A 22,135-nucleotide genomic window follows, 5' to 3' on the forward strand; every position below is an offset into this window, starting at 1 on the left:
ATGTGCCTATTATTACAGCGTTCACCTGACGGGGTACATCATGTGATATTATAGAGCCGGTTGTTACGGACGCAGCAAGCAATACCTAATGTGCCTATTATTACAGCGTTCACCTGACGGGGTACATCATGTGATATTATAGAGCCGGTTGTTGGCAATACCCAATGTGCCTATTATTACAGCGTTCACCTGACGGGGTAGATCATGTGATATTATAAAGCCGGTTGTTACGGACGCAGCAATACCCAATGTGCCTATTATTATTACAGCGTTCACCTGACGGGGTAGATCATGTGATATTATAGAGCCGGTTGTTGGCAATACCCAATGTGCCTATTTTTATAGCGTTCACCTGACGGGGTAGATCATGTGATATTATAGAGCCGGTTGTTACGGACGCAGCAATACCCAATGTGCTTATTATTACAGCGTTCACCTGACGGGGTACATCATGTGATATTATAGAGCCGGTTGTTGGCAATACCCAATGTGCCTATTATTATAGAGTTCACCTGACGGGGTACATCATGTGATATTATAGAGCCGGTTGTTACGGACGCAGCAAGCAATACCCAATGTGCCTATTATTACAGCGTTCACCTGACGGGGTACATCATGTGATATTATAGAGCCGGTTGTTGGCAATACCCAATGTGCCTATTATTACAGCGTTCACCTGACGGTGTACATCATGTGATATTATAGAGCCAGTTGTTACGGACGCGGCAATACCCAATGTGCCTATTATTACAGCGTTCACCTGACGGGGTACATCATGTGATATTATAGAGCCGGTTGTTGGCAATACCCAATGTGCCTATTATTACAGCGTTCACCTGACGGTGTACATCATGTGATATTATAGAGCCGGTTGTTACAGAAGCAGCAAGCAATACCCAATGTGCCTATTATTACAGCGTTCACCTGACGGGGTACATCATGTGATATTATAGAGCCGGTTGTTGGCAATACCCAATGTGCCTATTATTACAGCGTTCACCTGACGGGGTAGATCATGTGATATTATAGAGCCAGTTGTTACGGAAGCAGCAAGCAATACCCAATGTGCCTATTATTACAGCGTTCACCTGACGGGGTACATCATGTGATATTATAGAGCCGGTTGTTGGCAATACCCAATGTGCCTATTATTATAGCGTTCACCTGACGGGGTACATCATGTGATATTATAGAGCCGGTTGTTGGCAATACCCAATGTGCCTATTATTACAGCGTTCACCTGACGGGGTAGATCATGTGATATTATAGAGCCGGTTGTTGGCAATACCCAATGTGCCTATTATTATAGCGTTCACCTGACGGGGTACATCATGTGATATTATAGAGCCGGTTGTTACGGACGCAGCAATATCCAATGTGCCTATTATTACAGCGTTCACCTGACGGGGTACATCATGTGATATTATAGAGCCGGTTGTTGGCAATACCCAATGTGCCTATTATTATAGCGTTCACCTGACGGGGTACATCATGTGATATTATAGAGCCGGTTGTTACGGACGCAGCAATATCCAATGTGCCTATTATTACAGCGTTCACCTGACGGGGTACATCATGTGATATTATAGAGCCGGTTGTTACGGACGCAGCAATATCCAATGTGCCTATTATTACAGCGTTCACCTGACGGGGGATATCATGTGATATTATAGAGCCGGTTGTTACGGACGCAGCAATACCCAATGTGCCTATTATTACAGCGTTCACCTGACGGGGTACATCATGTGATATTATAGAGCCGGTTGTTACGGACGCAGCAATATCCAATGTGCCTATTATTACAGCGTTCACCTGACGGGGATATCATGTGATATTATAGAGCCGGTTGTTACGGACGCAGCAATACCCAATGTGCCTATTATTACAGCGTTCACCTGACGGGGTACATCATGTGATATTATAGAGCCGGTTGTTACGGACGCAGCAATATCCAATGTGCCTATTATTACAGCGTTCACCTGACGGGGGATATCATGTGATATTATAAAGCCGGTTGTTACGGACGCAGCAATACCCAATGTGCCTATTATTACAGCGTTCACCTGACGGGGTACATCATGTGATATTATAGAGCCGGTTGTTACGGACGCAGCAATATCCAATGTGCCTATTATTACAGCGTTCACCTGACGGGGGATATCATGTGATATTATAGAGCCGGTTGTTACGGACGCAGCAATACCCAATGTGCCTATTATTACAGCGTTCACCTGACGGGGTACATCATGTGATATTATAGAGCCGGTTGTTACGGACGCAGCAATACCCAATGTGCCTATTATTACAGCGTTCACCTGACGGGGTACATCATGTGATATTATAGAGCCGGTTGTTGGCAATACCCAATGTGCCTATTATTACAGCGTTCACCTGACGGGGTACATCATGTGATATTATAGAGCCGGTTGTTACGGACGCAGCAATATCCAATGTGCCTATTATTACAGCGTTCACCTGACGGGGGATATCATGTGATATTATAGAGCCGGTTGTTACGGACGCAGCAATACCCAATGTGCCTATTATTACAGCGTTCACCTGACGGGGTACATCATGTGATATTATAGAGCCGGTTGTTGGCAATACCCAATGTGCCTATTATTACAGCGTTCACCTGACGGGGTAGATCATGTGATATTATAAAGCCGGTTACGGACGCAGCAATACCCAATGTGCTTATTATTACAGCATTCACCTGACGGGGTAGATCATGTGATATTATAGAGCCGGTTACGGACGCAGCAATACCCAATGTGCTTATTATTACAGCATTCACCTGACGGGGTACATCATGTGATATTATAGAGCCGGTTGTTACGGACGCAGCAATATCCAATGTGCCTATTATTACAGCGTTCACCTGACGGGGGATATCATGTGATATTATAGAGCCGGTTGTTACGGACGCAGCAATACCCAATGTGCCTATTATTACAGCGTTCACCTGACGGGGTACATCATGTGATATTATAGAGCCGGTTGTTACGGACGCAGCAATACCCAATGTGCCTATTATTACAGCGTTCACCTGACGGGGTACATCATGTGATATTATAGAGCCGGTTGTTGGCAATACCCAATGTGCCTATTATTACAGCGTTCACCTGACGGGGTACATCATGTGATATTATAGAGCCGGTTGTTGGCAATACCCAATGTGTCTATTATTACAGCGTTCACCTGACGGGGTACATCATGTGATATTATAGAGCCGGTTGTTACGGACGCAGCAATACCCAATGTGCCTATTATTACAGCGTTCACCTGACGGGGTACATCATGTGATATTATAGAGCCGGTTGTTACGGACGCAGCAATACCCAATGTGCCTATTATTACAGCGTTCACCTGACGGGGTAGATCATGTGATATTATAAAGCCGGTTGTTACGGACGCAGCAATACCCAATGTGCTTATTATTACAGCGTTCACCTGACGGTGTACATCATGTGATATTATAGAGCCGGTTGTTACGGAAGCAGCAAGCTATACCCAATGTGCCTATTATTACAGCGTTCACCTGACGGGGTACATCATGTGATATTATAGAGCCGGTTGTTACGGACGCAGCAAGCAATACCCAATGTGCCTATTATTACAGCGTTCACCTGACGGGGTACATCATGTGATATTATAGAGCCGGTTGTTGGCAATACCCAATGTGCCTATTATTACAGCGTTCACCTGACGGGGTAGATCATGTGATATTATAGAGCCGGTTGTTGGCAATACCCAATGTGCCTATTATTATAGCGTTCACCTGACGGGGTACATCATGTGATATTATAGAGCCGGTTGTTACGGACGCAGCAAGCAATACCCAATGTGCCTATTATTACAGCGTTCACCTGACGGGGTACATCATGTGATATTATAGAGCCGGTTGTTGGCAATACCCAATGTGCCTATTATTACAGCGTTCACCTGACGAGGTACATCATGTGATATTATAGAGCCGGTTGTTGGCAATACCCAATGTGCCTATTATTACAGCGTTCACCTGACGGGGTACATCATGTGATATTATAGAGCCAGTTGTTACGGAAGCAGCAAGCAATACCCAATGTGCCTATTATTACAGCGTTCACCTGACGGGGTACATCATGTGATATTATAGAGCCGGTTGTTGGCAATACCCAATGTGCCTATTATTATAGCGTTCACCTGACGGGGTACATCATGTGATATTATAGAGCCGGTTGTTACGGACGCAGCAAGCAATACCCAATGTGCCTATTATTACAGCGTTCACCTGACGGGGGATATCATGTGATATTATAGAGCCGGTTGTTACGGACGCAGCAATACCCAATGTGCCTATTATTACAGCGTTCACCTGACGGGGTACATCATGTGATATTATAGAGCCGGTTGTTACGGACGCAGCAAGCAATACCCAATGTGCCTATTATTACAGCGTTCACCTGACGGGGTACATCATGTGATATTATAGAGCCGGTTGTTGGCAATACCCAATGTGCCTATTATTACAGCGTTCACCTGACGAGGTACATCATGTGATATTATAGAGCCGGTTGTTGGCAATACCCAATGTGCCTATTATTACAGCGTTCACCTGACGGGGTACATCATGTGATATTATAGAGCCAGTTGTTACGGAAGCAGCAAGCAATACCCAATGTGCCTATTATTACAGCGTTCACCTGACGGGGTACATCATGTGATATTATAGAGCCGGTTGTTGGCAATACCCAATGTGCCTATTATTATAGCGTTCACCTGACGGGGTACATCATGTGATATTATAGAGCCGGTTGTTACGGACGCAGCAAGCAATACCCAATGTGCCTATTATTACAGCGTTCACCTGACGGGGTAGATCATGTGATATTATAGAGCCGGTTGTTACGGACGCGGCAATACCCAATGTGCCTATTATTACAGCGTTCACCTGACGGGGTACATCATGTGATATTATAGAGCCGGTTGTTACGGACGCAGCAATATCCAATGTGCCTATTATTACAGCGTTCACCTGACGGGGGATATCATGTGATATTATAGAGCCGGTTGTTACGGACGCAGCAATACCCAATGTGCCTATTATTACAGCGTTCACCTGACGGGGTACATCATGTGATATTATAGAGCCGGTTGTTACGGACGCAGCAATACCCAATGTGTCTATTATTACAGCGTTCACCTGACGGGGTACATCATGTGATATTATAGAGCCGGTTGTTACGGAAGCAGCAAGCAATACCCAATGTGCCTATTATTACAGCGTTCACCTGACGGGGTACATCATGTGATATTATAGAGCCGGTTGTTACGGACGCAGCAATACCCAATGTGCCTATTATTACAGCGTTCACCTGACGGGGTACATCATGTGATATTATAGAGCCGGTTGTTGGCAATACCCAATGTGCCTATTCTTTTTCTGTCCCAGCCAAGCATTAACCCTTACCTCAGCCGTGTTAGCCCCCCCATATCAAAATTTTTGAACAAAACATATGCAATTGGTTAGATCTTTGTTAGATCAGGTTGGATCAATTGTTGTTTGCGTTAGATCTCACACAGAAGTAGAGATATTAACAGTTATTTGCGGGGGGGGGGGGGGCTAACCCGTCATCAGCCCCCCCTTATCAAAAAATTGACCAAACAATTAGCTATTTTGGAAGATATTTGTTAGATCAGGTATGACCAACTAGTTGTTTTGTTAGATCTCACATAATTACAGACTTATTAAGTGATTAATGAGGGGGGGCTAGCCCCCCCCCCCCCCACATGCAATTTTCAGGTAAAATTTGATACAGAGTAATAGGCCTTCGTTAGATCCGGTGAGATCAAGTGGTTTTAATGTTAGATCTCATATAATTTCAGAGATATTTTACATGAAAACCTGAAAATTGCATTATGGGGGCTAGCCCCCCCCCCTAACGTAATACCAAATATCCATAATATCTCTGTATTTATATGAGATCTAACGTTGAAACCACTTGATCTCACCGGATCTAACGAAGGCCTATTAGTCTGCATCTAATTTTACCAGAAAATTGCATGTGGGGGGCTAGCCCCCCCTCATTAATCACTTAATAAGTCTGTAATTATGTGAGATCTAACAAAACAACTAGTTGATCCTACCTGATCTAACAAATATCTTCCAAAATAGCTAATTGTTTGGTCAATTTTTTGATAAGGGGGGGCTGATGACGGGTTAGCCCCCCCCTGCAAATAACTGTTAATATCTCTACTTCTGTGTGAGATCTAACGCAAACAACAATTGATCTAACCTGATCTAACAAAGATCTAACCAATTGCATATGTTTTGTTCAAAAATTTTGATATGGGGGGGGGGGGGGGCTAACACGGCTGAGGTTTAACCCTTCACATACTGGGTGTAGGACGATAGCGAAGCTGCATATAAACCCAAAACTACAACCCCCAGCAGTCCCTGCTGTGAAGGCTTCTGTTCAGGTCGTGGAAGGGATCCCAACATGGCGCCTGTCACCTCAGGGACACCGAGGGCCCTCAAACAATCCCCCGCGCTGGAGAGGAGACCCCAGGCAGCAGCATCCCGCCCGCTCTCCTTTTCCTCCCAGGAGCTGACACTCACCCTCAGCCGCCATCATTTGAACTAGCGTGCGTCACGTGATGTAAGGGAGCGGGAAACACACGGCGGCCATATTGCTACACCCTACAGGACGAGCAGCGCTACAGGCTGTGGAAGCCACATCCAGCCTCCATAACCACAGCAACTCACCAGCTCCACGATCCCGACCTAGACTTCCGCCAGAAGCCATCATGGCTGCCAAGTGAGCCCTTCACCAAGCAGCGCACAGGTCAAAGGCCAGGATTACTGTTTCCAAACAGCCAATAGGAGAGCCGGTGGAGGGGGCCGTGCCGCCAGCAGCCAATGAGGAGACGCTGGGCGGAGCTCCGTGTCTTTCTAAGGTTGTCTATCGGTCCGACCTACACGCATAGCAAGTGGCAAAATGCTGCAGGTCGGGCGGATCGTGAGGGTGAGTGAGCGGAGACCCGGGGCCCGGAACTGGCGGCAATTCTAGAGGGGGGGACCATTACTGGGGGGCAGTTATAGAGGAGGCTGAGGGGGGACCATTACAGGGGGGCAGTTATAGAGGAGGCTGAGGGGTGACCATTACTGGGGGGCAGTTATAGAGGAGACTGAGGGGTGATCATTACTGGGGGGCAGTTATAGAGGAGGCTAAGGGGTGATCATTACTGGGGGGCAGTTATAGAGGAGGCTAAGGGGTGATCATTACTGGGGGGCAGTTATAGAGGAGGCTGAGGGGTGATCATTACTGGGGGGCAGTTATAGAGGAGGCTAAGGGGTGATCATTACTGGGGGGCAGTTATAGAGGAGGCTGAGGGGTGATCATTACTGGGGGGCAGTTATAGAATATAGAGGAGGCTGAGGGGTGGTCATTACTGGGGGGCAGTTATAGAGGAGGCTGAGGGGTGATCATTACTGGGGGGCAGTTATAGAGGAGGCTGAGGGGTGACCATTACTGGGGGGCAGTTATAGAGGAGGCTAAGGGGTGATCATTACTGGGGGGCAGTTATAGAGGAGGCTGAGGGGTGATCAATACTGGGGGGCAGTTATAGAGAAGGCTGAGGGGTGACCATTACTGGGGGGCATTTATAGAGGAGGCTAAGGGGTGACCATTACTGGGGGGCAGTTATAGAATATAGAGGAGGCTGAGGGGTGACCATTACTGGGGGGCAGTTATAGAGGAGGCAGAGGGGTGACCATTACTGGGGGGCAGTTATAGAATATAGAGGAGGCTGAGGGGTGATCATTACTGGGGGGCAGTTATAGAGGAGGCTAAGGGGTGATCATTACTGGGGGCAGTTATAGAGGAGGCTAAGGGGTGACCATTACTGGGGGGCAGTTATAGAGGAGGCTGAGGGGTGATCATTACTGGGGGGCAGTTATAGAGAAGGCTGAGGGGTGATCATTACTGGGGGGCAGTTATAGAGGAGGCTGAGGGGTGACCATTACTGGGGGGCAGTTCTAGAGGAGGCTGAGGGGTGGACCATTACTGGGGGGCAGTTATAGAGGAGGCTAAGGGGTGATCATTACTGGGGGGCAGTTATACAGGAGGCTGAGGCGTGACCATTACTGGGGGGCAGTTATAGAGGATGCTGAGGCGTGACCATTACTGGGGGGCAGTTATAGAGGAGGCTAAGGGGTGATCATTACTGGGGGGCAGTTATAGAGGAGCTGAGGGGTGACATGAGGGTGACCATTACTGGGGGCAGTTATAGAGGAGGCTGAGGGGTGACCATTACTGGGGGCAGTTATAGAGGAGGCTGAGGGGTGATCATTACTGGGGGGCAGTTATACAGGAGGCTGAGGGTGACATTACTGGGGCAGTTATAGAGGAGCTGAGGGTGACCATTACTGGGGGGCAGTTATAGAGGAGGCTGGGGGTGACCATTACTGGGGGGCAGTTATAGAGGAGGCTGAGGGGTGATCATTACTGGGGGGCAGTTATAGAGGAGGCTGAGGGGTGATCATTACTGGGGGGCAGTTATAGAGGAGGCTGAGGGGTGACATTACTGGGGGCAGTTATAGAGGAGGCTAGGGGTGATCATTACTGGGGGGCAGTTATAGAGGAGGCTGAGGGGTGATCATTACTGGGGGGCAGTTATAGAGGAGGCTGAGGGGTGATCATTACTGGGGGGCAGTTATGAATATAGAGGAGGCTGAGGGGTGATCATTACTGGGGGGCAGTTATAGAGGAGGCTGAGGGGTGATCATTACTGGGGGGCAGTTATAGAGGAGGCTGAGGGGTGATCATTACTGGGGGCAGTTATAGAGGAGGCTGAGGGGTGATCATTACTGGGGGGTTATAGAGGAGGCTAAGGGGTGATCATTACTGGGGGGCAGTTATAGAGGAGGCTGAGGGGTGATCATTACTGGGGGGCAGTTATAGAATATAGAGGAGGCTGAGGGGTGATCATTACTGGGGGGCAGTTATAGAGGAGGCTGAGGGGTGACATTACTGGGGGCAGTTATAGAGGAGGCTGAGGGTGATCATTACTGGGGGGCAGTTATAGAGGAGGCTGAGGGGTGATCATTACTGGGGGGCAGTTATAGAATATAGGAGGCTGAGGGTGATCATTACTGGGGGGCAGTTATAGAGGAGGCTGAGGGGTGACCATTACTGGGGGGCAGTTATAGAGGAGGCTGAGGTGACCATTACTGGGGGCAGTTATAGAATATAGGAGGCTGAGGGGTGATCATTACTGGGGGGCAGTTATAGAGGAGGCTGAGGCGTGACCATTACTGGGGGGCAGTTATAGAGGAGGCTGAGGCGTGACCATTACTGGGGGGCCGTTATACAGGAGGCTGAGGCGTGACCATTACTGGGGGCAGTTATAGAGGAGGCGAGGCGTGACCATTACTGGGGGGCAGTTATAGAGGAGGCTGAGGGGTGGACCATTACTGGGGGGCAGTTATAGAGGAGGCTGAGGGGTGATCATTACTGGGGGGCAGTTATAGAATAGAGGAGGCTGAGGGTGATCATTACTGGGTGGCAGTTATAGAGGAGGCTGAGGGGTGACCATTACTGGGGGCAGTTATAGAGGAGGCTGAGGGGTGATCATTACTGGGGGGCAGTTATAGAATATAGAGGAGGCTGAGGGGTGATCATTACTGGGGGGCAGTTATAGAGGAGGCTGAGGCGTGACCATTACTGGGGGCAGTTATAGAGGAGGGCTGAGGCGTGACCATTACTGGGGGGCAGTTTATAGAGGAGGCTGAGGGTGACCATTACTGGGGGGCAGTTATAGAGGAGGCTGAGGCGTGACCATTACTGGGGGGCAGTTATAGAGGAGGCTGAGGGGTGACCATTACTGGGGGGCAGTTATAGAGGAGGCTGAGGGGTGATCATTACTGGGGGGCAGTTATAGAGGAGGCTGAGGGTGACCATTACTGGGGGGCAGTTATAGAGGAGGCTGAGGGGTGACCATTACTGGGGGCAGTTAGAGGAGGCTGAGGGGTGTCATTACTGGGGGGCAGTTATAGAGGAGGCTGAGGGGTGGTCATTACTGGGGGGCAGTTATAGAGGAGGCTGAGGGTGATCCATTACTGGGGGGCAGTTATAGAGGAGGCTGAGGGGTGACCATTACTGGGGGGCATTTAGAGGAGGCTGAGGGGTGACCATTACTGGGGGGCAGTTATAGAGGAGGCTGAGGGGTGACCATTACTGGGGGGCAGTTATAGAGGAGGCTGAGGGTGACCATTACTGGGGGGCAGTTATAGAGGAGGCTGAGGGGTGACCATTACTGGGGGGCAGTTATAGAATATAGAGGAGACTGAGGGGTGACCATTACTGGGGGGCAGTTATAGAATATAGAGGAGGCTGAGGGGGTGACCATTACTGGGGGGCAGTTATAGAGGAGGCTGAGGGGTGACCATTACTGGGGGGCAGTTATAGAATATAGAGGAGGCTGAGGGGTGATCATTACTGGGGGGGCAGTTATATGAGGAGGCTGGGGGCAGTTATAGCATATAGAGGAGACTGAGGGGTGATCATTACTGGGGGGGCAGTTATAGAATATAGAGGAGACTAAGGGGTGATCATACTGGGGGGCAGTTATAGAGGAGGCTGAGGGGTGATCATTACTGGGGGGCAGTTATAGAGGAGGCTGAGGGGTGATCATTACTGGGGGGCAGTTATAGAGGAGGCTGCGGGGTGATCATTACTGGGGGGCAGTTATAGAGGAGGCTGAGGGGTGATCATTACTGGGGGGCAGTTATAGAATATAGAGGAGACTAAGGGGTGACCATTACTGGGGGGCAGTTATAGAGGAGGCTGAGGGGTGATCATTACTGGGGGGCAGTTATAGAGGAGGCTGAGGGGTGAACATTACTGGGGGGCAGTTATAGAGGAGGCTGAGGGGTGACCAATACTGGGGGGCAGTTATAGAGGAGGCTGAGGGGTGACCAATACTGGGGGGCAGTTATAGAGGAGGCTGAGGGTTGACCATTACTGGGGGGCAGTTATAGAGGAGGCTGAGGGGTGATCATTACTGGGGGGCAGTTATAGAGGAGGCTGAGGGGTGATCATTACTGGGGGGCAGTTATAGAGGAGACTGAGGGGTGATCATTACTGGGGAGCAGTTATAGAGGAGGCTGAGGGGTGACCATTACTGGGGGGCAGTTATAGAATATAGAGGAGGCTGAGGGGTGACCATTACTGGGGGGCAGTTATAGAGGAGGCTGAGGGGTGACCATTACTGGGGGGCAGTTATAGAATATAGAGGAGGCTGAGGGGTGATCATTACTGGGGGGCAGTTATAGAATATAGAGGAGACTAAGGGGTGATCATTACTGGGGGGCAGTTATAGAGGAGGCTGAGGGGTGATCATTACTGGGGGGCAGTTATAGAATATAGAGGAGGCTGAGGGGTGACCATTACTGGGGGGCAGTTATAGAGGAGGCTGAGGGGTGACCATTACTGGGGGGCAGTTATAGAGGAGGCTGAGGGGTACTCATTACTGGGGGGCAGTTATAGAGGAGGCTGAGGGGTGATCATTACTGGGGGGGCAGTTATAGAATATAGAGGAGACTAAGGGGTGACCATTACTGGGGGGCAGTTATAGAATATAGAGGAGGCTGAGGGGTGACCATTACTGGGGGGCAGTTATAGAGGAGGCTGAGGGGTGACCATTACTGGGGGACAGTTATAGAGGAGGCTGAGGGGTGATCATTACTGGGGGGCAGTTATAGAGGAGGCTGAGGGATGATCATTACTGGGGGGCAGTTATAGAGGAGGCTGAGGGGTGACCATTACTGGGGGGCAGTTATAGAGGAGGCTGAGGGGTGATCATTACTGGGGGGCAGTTATAGAGGAGGCTAAGGGGTGATCATTACTGGGGGGCAGTTATAGAATATAGAGGAGGCTGAGGGTTGATCATTACTGGGTGGCAGTTATAGAGGAGGCTGAGGGGTGACCATTACTGGGGGGCAGTTATAGAGGAGGCTGAGGGGTGATCATTACTGGGGGGCAGTTATAGAATATAGAGGAGGCTGAGGGGTGATCATTACTGGGGGGCAGTTATAGAGGAGGCTGAGGCGTGACCATTACTGGGGGGCAGTTATAGAGGAGGCTGAGGCGTGACCATTACTGGGGGGCAGTTATAGAGGAGGCTGAGGCGTGACCATTACTGGGGGGCAGTTATAGAGGAGGCTGAGGGGTGACCATTACTGGGGGGCAGTTATAGAGGAGGCTGAGGGGTGATCATTACTGGGGGGCAGTTATAGAATATAGAGGAGGCTGAGGCGTGACCATTACTGGGGGGCAGTTATAGAGGAGGCTGAGGCGTGACCATTACTGGGGGGCAGTTATAGAGGAGGCTGAGGCGTGACCATTACTGGGGGGCAGTTATAGAGGAGGCTGAGGCGTGACCATTACTGGGGGGCAGTTATAGAGGAGGCTGAGGGGTGACCATTACTGGGGGGCAGTTATAGAGGAGGCTGAGGGGTGATCATTACTGGGGGGCAGTTATAGAATATAGAGGAGGCTGAGGGGTGACCATTACTGGGGGCAGTTATAGAGGAGGCTAAGGGGTGATCATTACTGGGGGGCAGTTATAGAATATAGAGGAGGCTGAGGGGTGACCATTACTGGGGGGCAGTTATAGAGGAGGCTGAGGGGTGACCATTACTGGGGGGCAGTTATAGAGGAGGCTGAGGGGTGATCATTACTGGGGGGCAGTTATAGAATATAGAGGAGGCTGAGGGGTGACCATTACTGGGGGGCGTTATAGAGGAGGCTGAGGGGTGACCATTACTGGGGGGCAGTTATAGAATATAGAGGAGGCTGAGGGGTGATCATTACTGGGGGGCAGTTATAGAGGAGGCTGAGGCGTGACCATTACTGGGGGGCAGTTATAGAGGAGGCTGAGGCGTGACCATTACTGGGGGGCAGTTATAGAGGAGGCTGAGGCGTGACCATTACTGGGGGGCAGTTATAGAGGAGGCTGAGGGGTGACCATTACTGGGGGGCAGTTATAGAGGAGGCTGAGGGGTGGTCATTACTTGGGGCAGTTATAGAGGAGGCTGAGGGGGTGGTCATTACTTGGGGCAGTTATAGAGGAGGCTGAGGGGTGGTCATTACTTGGGGCAGTTATAGAGGAGGCTGAGGGGGTGGTCATTACTGGGGGGCAGTTATAGAGGAGGCTGAGGGGTGGTCATTACTGGGGGGCAGTTATAGAGGAGGCTGAGGGGTGATCATTACTGGGGGGCAGTTATAGAGGAGGCTGAGGGTGACCATTACTGGGGGGCATTTATAGAGGAGGCTGAGGGGGTGACCATTACTGGGGGGCATTTATAGAGGAGGCTGAGGGTGCCATTACTGGGGGGCAGTTATAGAGGAGGCTGAGGCGTGGCCATTACTGGGGGGCAGTTATAGAGGAGGCTGAGGGGTGACCATTACTGGGGGGCAGTTATAGAATATAGAGGAGACTGAGGGGTGGTCATTACTTGGGGCAGTTATAGAGGAGGCTGAGGGGTGGTCATTACTTGGGGCAGTTATAGAGGAGGCTGAGGGGTGGTCATTACTGGGGGGCAGTTATAGAGGAGGCTGAGGGGTGATCATTACTGGGGGGCAGTTATAGAGGAGGCTGAGGGGTGACCATTACTGGGGGGCATTTATAGAGGAGGCTGAGGGGTGACCATTACTGGGGGGCAGTTATAGAGGAGGCTGAGGGGTGATCATTACTGGGGGGCAGTTATAGAGGAGGCTGAGGGGTGATCATTACTGGGGGGCAGTTATAGAATATAGAGGAGACTAAGGGGTGACCATTACTGGGGGGCAGTTATAGAGGAGGCTGAGGGGTGATCATTACTGGGGGGCAGTTATAGAGGAGGCTGAGGGGTGATCATTACTGGGGGGCAGTTATAGAGGAGGCTGAGGGGTGATCATTACTGGGGGGCAGTTATAGAGGAGGCTGAGGGGTGACCATTACTGGGGGGCAGTTATAGAGGAGGCTGAGGGGTGATCATTACTGGGGGGCAGTTATAGAGGAGGCTGAGGGGTGATCATTACTGGGGGGCAGTTATAGAGGAGACTGAGGGGTGATCATTACTGGGGAGCAGTTATAGAGGAGGCTGAGGGGTGACCATTACTGGGGGGCAGTTATAGAATATAGAGGAGGCTGAGGGGTGACCATTACTGGGGGGCAGTTATAGAGGAGGCTGAGGGGTGACCATTACTGGGGGGCAGTTATAGAATATAGAGGAGGCTGAGGGGTGATCATTACTGGGGGGCAGTTATAGAATATAGAGGAGACTAAGGGGTGATCATTACTGGGGGGCAGTTATAGGGGAGGCTGACGGGTGATCATTACTGGGGGGCAGTTATAGAATATAGAGAAGGCTGAGGGTGACCATTACTGGGGGGCAGTTATAGAGGAGGCTGAGGGGTGACCATTACTGGGGGGCAGTTATAGAGGAGGCTGAGGGGTACTCATTACTGGGGGGCAGTTATAGAGGAGGCTGAGGGGTGATCATTACTGGGGGGGCAGTTATAGAATATAGAGGAGACTAAGGGGTGACCATTACTGGGGGGCAGTTATAGAATATAGAGGAGACTAAGGGGTGACCATTACTGGGGGGCAGTTATAGAGGAGGCTGAGGGGTGATCATTACTGGGGGGCAGTTATAGAGGAGGCTGAGGGGTGATCATTACTGGGGGGCAGTTATAGAGGAGGCTGAGGGGTGACCAATAGTGGGGGGCAGTTATAGAGGAGGCTGAGGGGTGATCATTACTGGGGGGCAGTTATAGAGGAGGCTGAGGGGTGATCATTACTGGGGGGCAGTTATAGAGGAGGCTGAGGGATGATCATTACTGGGGGGCAGTTAGAGGAGGCTGAGGGTGATCATACTGGGGGGGCAGTTATAGAATATAGAGGAGACTAAGGGGTGATCATTACTGGGGGGGGGCAGTTATAGAGGAGACTGAGGGGTGAGCATTACTGGGGGGGCAGTTATAGAATATAGAGGAGACTGAGGGGTGACCATTACTGGGGGGCAGTTATAGAGGAGGCTGAGGGGTGACCATTACTGGGGGGCAGTTATAGAGGAGGCTGAGGGGTGGTCATTACTGGGGGCAGTTATAGAGGAGGCTGAGGGGTGATCATTACTGGGGGGGCAGTTATAGAATATAGAGGATACTAAGGGGTGATCATTACTGGGGGGCAGTTATAGAGGAGGCTGAGGGGTGATCATTACTGGGGGGCAGTTATAGAGGAGGCTGAGGGGTGATCATTACTGGGGGGCAGTTATAGAGGAGACTGAGGGTGATCATTACTGGGGGGCAGTTATAGAGGAGACTGAGGGGTGATCATTACTGGGGGGCAGTTATAGAGGAGGCTGAGGGGTGATCATTACTGGGGGGGCAGTTATAGAGGAGACTGAGGGGTGATCATTACTGGGGGGCAGTTATAGAGGAGGCTGAGGGGTGACCATTACTGGGGGGCAGTTATAGAGGAGGCTGAGGGTGATCATTACTGGTGGGGCAGTTATAGAGGAGGCTGAGGGGTGATCATTACTGGGGGGCAGTTATAGAGGAGGCTGAGGGGTGACATTACTGGGGGGCGTTATAGAGGAGGCTGAGGGGTGATCATTACTGGGGGGCCGTATAGAGGAGGCTGAGGGGTGACCATTACTGGGGGGCAGTTATAGAGGAGGCTGAGGGGTGATCATTACTGGGGGGCAGTTATAGAATATAGAGGAGGCTGAGGGGTGATCATTGCTGGGGGCAGTTATAGAGGAGGCTGAGGGGTGATCATTACTGGGGGGCAGGTATAGAGGAGGCTGAGGGGTGACCATTACTGGGGGGCAGTTATAGAATATAGAGGAGATTGAGGGGTGACCATTACTGGGGGGCAGTTATAGAGGAGGCTGAGGGGTGGTCATTACTGGGGGACAGTTATAGAATATAGAGGAGACTAAGGGGTGATCATTACTGGGGGGCAGTTATAGAGGAGACTGAGGGGTGATCATTACTGGGGGGGCAGTTATAGAATATAGAGGAGACTAAGGGGTGATCATTACTGGGGGGCAGTTATAGAGGAGGCTGAGGGGTGATCATTACTGGGGGGCAGTTATAGAGGAGGCTAAGGGGTGATCATTACTGGGGGGCAGTTATAGAGGAGGCTGAGGGGTGACCATTACTGGGGGGCAGTTATAGAGGAGGCTGAGGGGTGACCATTACTGGGGGGCAGTTATAGAGGAGGCTGAGGGGTGATCATTACTGGGGGGCAGTTATAGAGGAGACTGAGGGGTGATCATTACTGGGGGCAGTTATAGACTATAGAGGAGACTGAGGGGTGGTCATTACTGGGGGGCAGTTATAGAGGAGGCTGAGGGGTGATCATTGCTGGGGGCAGTTATAGAGGAGGCTGAGGGGTGATCATTACTGGGGGGGCAGGTATAGAGGAGGCTGAGGGGTGACCATTACTGGGGGGCAGTTATAGAGGAGGCTGAGGGGTGACCATTACTTGGGGCAGTTATAGAGGAGTGATCATTACTTGGGGGGAGTGATAGAGGGGGACTGAGGGGTGATCATTACTGGGGGGCAGTTATAGAGGAGACTGAGGGGTGATCATTACTGGGGGGCAGTTATAGAGGAGGCTGAGGGGTGATCATTACTGGGGGGACTGAGGGGTGATCATTATTGGGGGGCAGTTATAGAGGAGAACTAAGGGGTGATCATTACTGGGGGGGCAGTTATAGAGGAGACTGAGGGTATGATCATTACTGGGGGGACTGAGGGGTGATCATTACTGGGGGGCAGTTATAGAGAGGGGTGATGAGGGGGTGTCTGGGGGTGCGGGGGCTGCAGTGTGGCTGACCTCTGTTTCTTCCTCAGGCTTGCTCCAGGATCGGGCGTGTGAATTATTCCTCTGCGGCTCTGGTGGGTTCTGTGTGAAATGTCGGGGTACAGGCAGAGGTGACAAGAGCGCTGTTGGTCGTCGCTCCTATGATCGGACATTTTGGTGCCTCTGGTTTCTGGAAATGCTGCCCCCCCCCCCCCCCCCAACCTCCAAATGATGGGTGTCCATAGTGACCACATTAACCTACTACCCTCGAGTACCGATCAGGGAGTGCAGAACTTTTTGGGCTCTGCACACGTGGGGTGGGGGGGTGGGGTCAGGGTTGTCCTGATGGGCGACCTATTACTATACCACTGCCAGGACTGAGCCCGCTGCTATTGTTCTCTAACTTATCTCTGGGAGGGAGATGCAGACGGAGGGGCGCTGGTTTGAGGTATTTATTAAGTGTATCCTGTGGTGCAGGGTTATCTGGGTCGCCCCGAGCAGGAGAGAGCTGCTGTTTTCTGCAGTTGGTAGATTTCTACATACTTGGAGCAGTATTGTACTGGCAGCAGTATTGTACCCAATGCACACCACCTTCTGGTAAGCGGTTCTCATAACTGGGTTACACATGAGGTGCGGTTCTCTTTTTCTTTTATCTCCGGGGGCAGACGGGAACCTGGGCTGTGGTTGGGGTGGAATTCTGATTTTTGCTCCTGTCTCTGTACACCTCGGATTCTTGGGGATACTACCTGAAATTGCCCCTGCTTGTGTCCTGGGCGTGAGTACTTCTGCATCCTGGCTTCCTGTTCTTCCATTCTCACTCTGGAGCCTGAGTGACCAGTTTTTCTTTTTTTAGCCTCAGACCAAGCTCTTCATAAATGGGCAGTTTGTGGACTCGGAGACTTCAGACTGGATCGACATCCACAACCCGGTAGGAAACATTGCGCTTCTTTTGTGCAATGCCTCTGACTGCTGATGTTGAAGACTCTGTCTGTACTGTTGCCAGGCCACGAATGAGGTGATTGGACGGGTGCCACAAGCCACACAGGGTGAGATGGAAGCGGCTGTGAGGGCTTGTGAGCAGGCGTTCCCAGCCTGGTCAGAGACCTCCATCCTGAACCGCCAGCAGATCTTCCTCCGCTACCAGCAGCTCATTAAGGATAATCTGGTAATTTGCATGGGGCTGGGTTGCTGGGGGTTCTGCTGGTGTGAGGTCAGGTTCATGGTCCTTCTTCTCTGCAGAAAGAGTTGGCCCACCTGATAACGCTGGAGCAGGGGAAAACCTTGGCTGATGCAGAAGGAGATGTCTTCCGTGGATTACGTAAGGACGTGTGGTGATGTCTGCTTCTGTAGGTGGCCATGATGTTGCTTGTAGCTGAGCTGTAACCTTCTCCTTTTGTAGAGGTGGTGGAGCATGCCTGCAGCGTGACCTCCCTCATGCTGGGAGAAACATTGCCCTCTCTGACCAAGGACATGGACACCTACACCTTCCGCCTCCCCTTGGGGGTGTGTGCCGGCATTGCTCCCTTTAACTTCCCGGCGATGATCCCTCTGTGGATGTTTCCGATGGCCATGGCTTGTGGGAACACTTACCTGATGAAGCCATCGGAGCGAGTCCCCGGAGCCACCATGTTCCTGGCCCGCCTGCTGCAAGATGCTGGTGCCCCAAATGGCACCTTGAATATTATCCATGGCCAGCATGCAGGTGAGGCCACACCCCAGTCGTGGGGCTACCTGTGGATGGGTGGCGGATGTTGGGGGTTGCCTGTGTATGGGTGGCGGATGGTGGGGGTTGCCTGTGTATGGGTGGGGGTGCCCTCATGCAGCAGAGGGTACAATCTGGGTTCTGATATCTGATGATGAGGACTTATATGTATGTTTTTGGTTTCTTTATTAGCTGTGAATTTCATATGTGATCATCCAGCTATTCGGGCGATCAGCTTTGTGGGGTCTAACCAGGCCGGAGAATACATCTATGAGAGGGGGTCTCGAAATGGCAAGCGAGTGCAGTCCAACATGGTACACTCTCTCATTGGTTGGAGGGTCTCCTGTAATCTGCTCCTCTAACCGCTTCATCTTTTGCAGGGGGCCAAAAACCATGGAGTGGTGATGCCAGATGCCAATAAGGAGAACACTCTGAACCAGCTAGTTGGAGCAGCCTTTGGTGCAGCAGGCCAGCGGTGTATGGCTTTGTCAACTGCTGTTCTTGTTGGGGAGGCTAAGAAATGGCTTCCTGAGTTAGTCGAAAAAGCAAAGAAGTTGCGAGTGAACGCCGGTAAGAGTCTTCCATCACCAGTTTTTTTAGGAACATTTAGGCCCATTGCTCCAACCTCCACCCAAGCATTGGACGTCCTCTGTTAATGGTGGCCCCTGTCAGGACACCTCACACAAGCTCTTCACCCCATTTAGCTGAGCTCCTGCCCCTCACAATGTGTCCTTCTTGTAGCAGCCATGTCACTGACTCCACTCAACTTCACCAAAATTCTCAAATTCAAGAAGAAATAATAAGAAAAAAAAAATAAGAAAAAAAGACACACAAGTATTACAAAATCAATTCACCCCTTACCCAAATTTCCATATTGTAGTGGGGGAGGGGGTACAGTTTATTGGGTGAGGTGGCAAAAATCCAGAGATGTGTTTGGTTCTGTGGGTTGGTAGTGGAGTCTCTCAGTCCACACCCCTGGTCCAGTACAGGTGGCCCCCAGTGGGGTCAGCTGCCATAATCGCTGAGGGATAACGCAATCCTGAGTGTGTGGGGGAAGAATAGAGGAGAAAGTTTGGGGGGCCTGATGACACATGGAGAAGAGGGGCATCATGAGGACAGCTGGACCGTATCCCCTCAATGTATTGTGTGGTCTGAGACCCCAATGGGGGGCATTGGTCACAGCTAGGAAATTGAGTGAAGCCGAACACTGACCTAGAGGTGAGTTAGGGAAAACATCTGTATAGTCTAGCCGGGCGATGTGACGCTGCGACTTCACCGCGCCAAGTGACGCCATGTAAACCCCCTTTGTGCGAGAAGTCTGTCGTCGCCGGCAGAGAGCGATCCTTCCAATATATTTACATAGATCTCTAAATAATAAAAGATCATTGGTGTCGCGCATTTACACAGTGTCCGAACGATTAAAATAGAAAACTACTGAAAGACGTCACAAAAATGACAAAATGCACAATTCAACGTTTTTTGGTTAACCTGGCTTCTCCCAAAAATCGACTAAAAAGTGATCAAAAAGTCATAATGGTACCAAGAAAACGAAAGTCTACCCTGCGGACGAGAACATACCTATGTAATCGCCCGCAGGATAAGCTCGCCATGTCACGGGCACCATAAAAATAAGACCATGGCGGAAATGTGCAATGGTGCCTTCATAAGGAAGTGTGAACAGAAAAGTGACGGGTCTTTGGGAACGCAATGCAATTTGTCCTGGTCCTTAAGGGGTTAAGCAGCGGTGAATGCTCCTAGGCTCAGTTTGTGTCGAATGAATGTTGTTGTTGTTTTTTTGTCACATTCCAAGAAAATAAAAACCTCTCTTTCACGAGATAAGATGGCAGTGTACGTGCTGCATACGGAACTGTAGAGCGCCAGTCTCCACCCACTTGGCAGCTATTCATCTGAGCGGGCAGTGTTATCATCTAGGGGTTTCCCTCACTGTGACCAGGGTGAGACGCCTGGAGTCGGAGGGGTGAGAACGGCTCTTTTCCCTGACTGAGGTGCATTCTGTTCCAGGTGACCAGCCAGGGGCTGACGTGGGGCCCCTAATCAGTAAAGAGGCCAAGCAGCGGGTGTGCAGCCTGATTGATAGTGGCGTGAAGGAGGGCGCCGCGCTGCTGCTCGATGGCCGCAACATCAAAGTGAAGGGTTATGAGAACGGCAACTTTGTGGGGCCCACAGTATTGGCGGGTGTGACGGTAAGTGCCCTGGTTATGTCTGTTCATGGGTGATGATGGCACGATGACTGACTCTGGTGTCTGATACTTCTTGCAGCCAGACATGACCTGCTATAAGGAGGAGATCTTTGGACCAGTATTGGTGGTTCTAGGAGCTGACACTCTGGATGAAGCGATCGACATTGTAAATAAAAATCCATATGGAAATGGCACAGCAATCTTTACCACAAATGGAGCCACAGCCCGGAAGTACACTCACCTGGCAGATGTGGGACAGGTGGGTACATGGGAAGGGCGACATGTTCAGACACCTCTCGGCTGCTCATGCCGATGGAGCGATCTGCTGGAGAAGCCGCCTGCAGAGATGGGGAATGCAGCAGTGGGCGATGGCATGTACTAGTGACATGTCACATGGGTGCCCCCATCCATTACCATTGTTCTGCTCTGACCTGATGAGATGGCGCTCCCTTTTCTATGCATTTGACTGGCAGAGCGTCGCCACCTCTTCTGTTGGTCACATTTCAATAATACATTTTTGCAAATTAATTTGCACCAAAGAGAAGGCACAAATTCTGCCGGGATCCAGGGCAAGGACTTTCCTCGACAAAACTTGTATATCCATTAAATGATCCTTGTCTGTACTGACGGTGAGGGCACTAGAGAAGAACCTGATGGTGCCAGCCTTGCCTGGTATGCTCTGGATTCTGGGCCTGTGTAAATTCACCCTCAGTCTGGGTTCACCCGGGTGTGCATACGCTGCCAATGAGAGGGGTGAGGTCCACTGCAGAGTTCTAATCTACACTGCTGCCTTTTATTTTTCTTCACATTTTGATAAGAATTCGGAGAATCTCATCCACTTTGCTGGTACCGTACAACGCTGTGGATTTGCCGCACAAAAATCGTAACCGCAAATCTGCAGCTAATCAGCCAGGTGTGAACCCAGCCTAAAGCTTCTATCTGTGTTTGGCCTCCTAGATCGGTGTGAATGTGCCCATCCCAGTGCCGCTGCCAATGTTCTCATTCACTGGATCTCGTGCCTCTTTTCGGGGAGACACCAACTTCTATGGCAAGCAGGTGAGGGGTTACTAGGCCTTCTATGTTAATACGTGGTGAGGCGCCTGTGAATCCTGTGCCTCATTTTACTTTTTTTTGTTTCAGGGGATTTATTTTTACACGCAGTTAAAGACAGTAACTTCTCAGTGGAAAGAGGAAGACGCCACCTTAACCAGTCCAGCTGTGGTCATGCCGACCATGGGCCGGTGAACAGCACGGGCCGAGGCCTTTTACAGTGCTCATCTGCTGAACTCTGAAGGTCTTAGACCCATAGTGATCTGTGAGATTTACAAGGGGAATAAATGTCTACATTTGTTGACGGCGGCTTTGTGATGCTGAAGCAGCGGCGGTATAC

The 22,135-nt window shown here is 50.7% G+C and overlaps 2 protein-coding genes across 3 annotated transcripts in view; one reads left to right on the forward strand and one right to left on the reverse strand.

Moving 5' to 3' along the window:
• The window catches only part of LIN52 (lin-52 DREAM MuvB core complex component), a 67,966-nt gene extending 61,163 nt beyond the window's left edge, over positions 1–6,803 (reverse strand). Inside the window, exon 1 of one of the 2 annotated variants that reach the window (XM_044271669.1) lies at positions 6,749–6,803. In XM_044271669.1, coding sequence (XP_044127604.1) covers positions 6,749–6,791 — 43 coding nt within the window. In that variant the 5' untranslated portion in view covers positions 6,792–6,803. Of the gene's footprint in view, positions 1–6,601; positions 6,682–6,748 lie in introns of those variants that run through there. The other variant, XM_044271670.1, reaches the window with a different exon arrangement.
• A 105-nt stretch (positions 6,804–6,908) lies between these two features.
• On the forward strand, positions 6,909–22,099 carry ALDH6A1 (aldehyde dehydrogenase 6 family member A1). Its single transcript, XM_044271668.1, has 12 exons — positions 6,909–7,007; positions 16,893–16,937; positions 17,696–17,770; positions 17,846–18,007; positions 18,082–18,160; positions 18,242–18,544; positions 18,737–18,858; positions 18,925–19,114; positions 20,567–20,748; positions 20,825–21,004; positions 21,703–21,801; positions 21,886–22,099. Exons 1-12 carry the CDS (start codon positions 6,981–6,983, stop codon positions 21,988–21,990), a joined length of 1,569 nt encoding a protein of 522 aa, XP_044127603.1. The 5' UTR covers positions 6,909–6,980; the 3' UTR covers positions 21,991–22,099.
• The last annotated feature ends 36 nt before the right edge of the window (positions 22,100–22,135 follow it).

The sequence above is a fragment of the Bufo gargarizans genome, chromosome 11 (genome assembly GCF_014858855.1).
Source record: "Bufo gargarizans isolate SCDJY-AF-19 chromosome 11, ASM1485885v1, whole genome shotgun sequence".
Classification (NCBI taxonomy): domain Eukaryota; kingdom Metazoa; phylum Chordata; class Amphibia; order Anura; family Bufonidae; genus Bufo; species Bufo gargarizans.

Excerpts from the sequence above, each read along its gene's own strand:
- ALDH6A1 (XM_044271668.1), top strand. The coding sequence starts at position 6,981 with ATGCTGCAGGTCGGGCGGATCGTGAGG. Across the intron at positions 18,859-18,924 it reads AGCGAGTGCAGTCCAACATG|GGGGCCAAAAACCATGGAGT; the intron begins GTACACTCTCTC and ends CATCTTTTGCAG. Across the intron at positions 20,749-20,824 it reads CAGTATTGGCGGGTGTGACG|CCAGACATGACCTGCTATAA; the intron begins GTAAGTGCCCTG and ends TACTTCTTGCAG.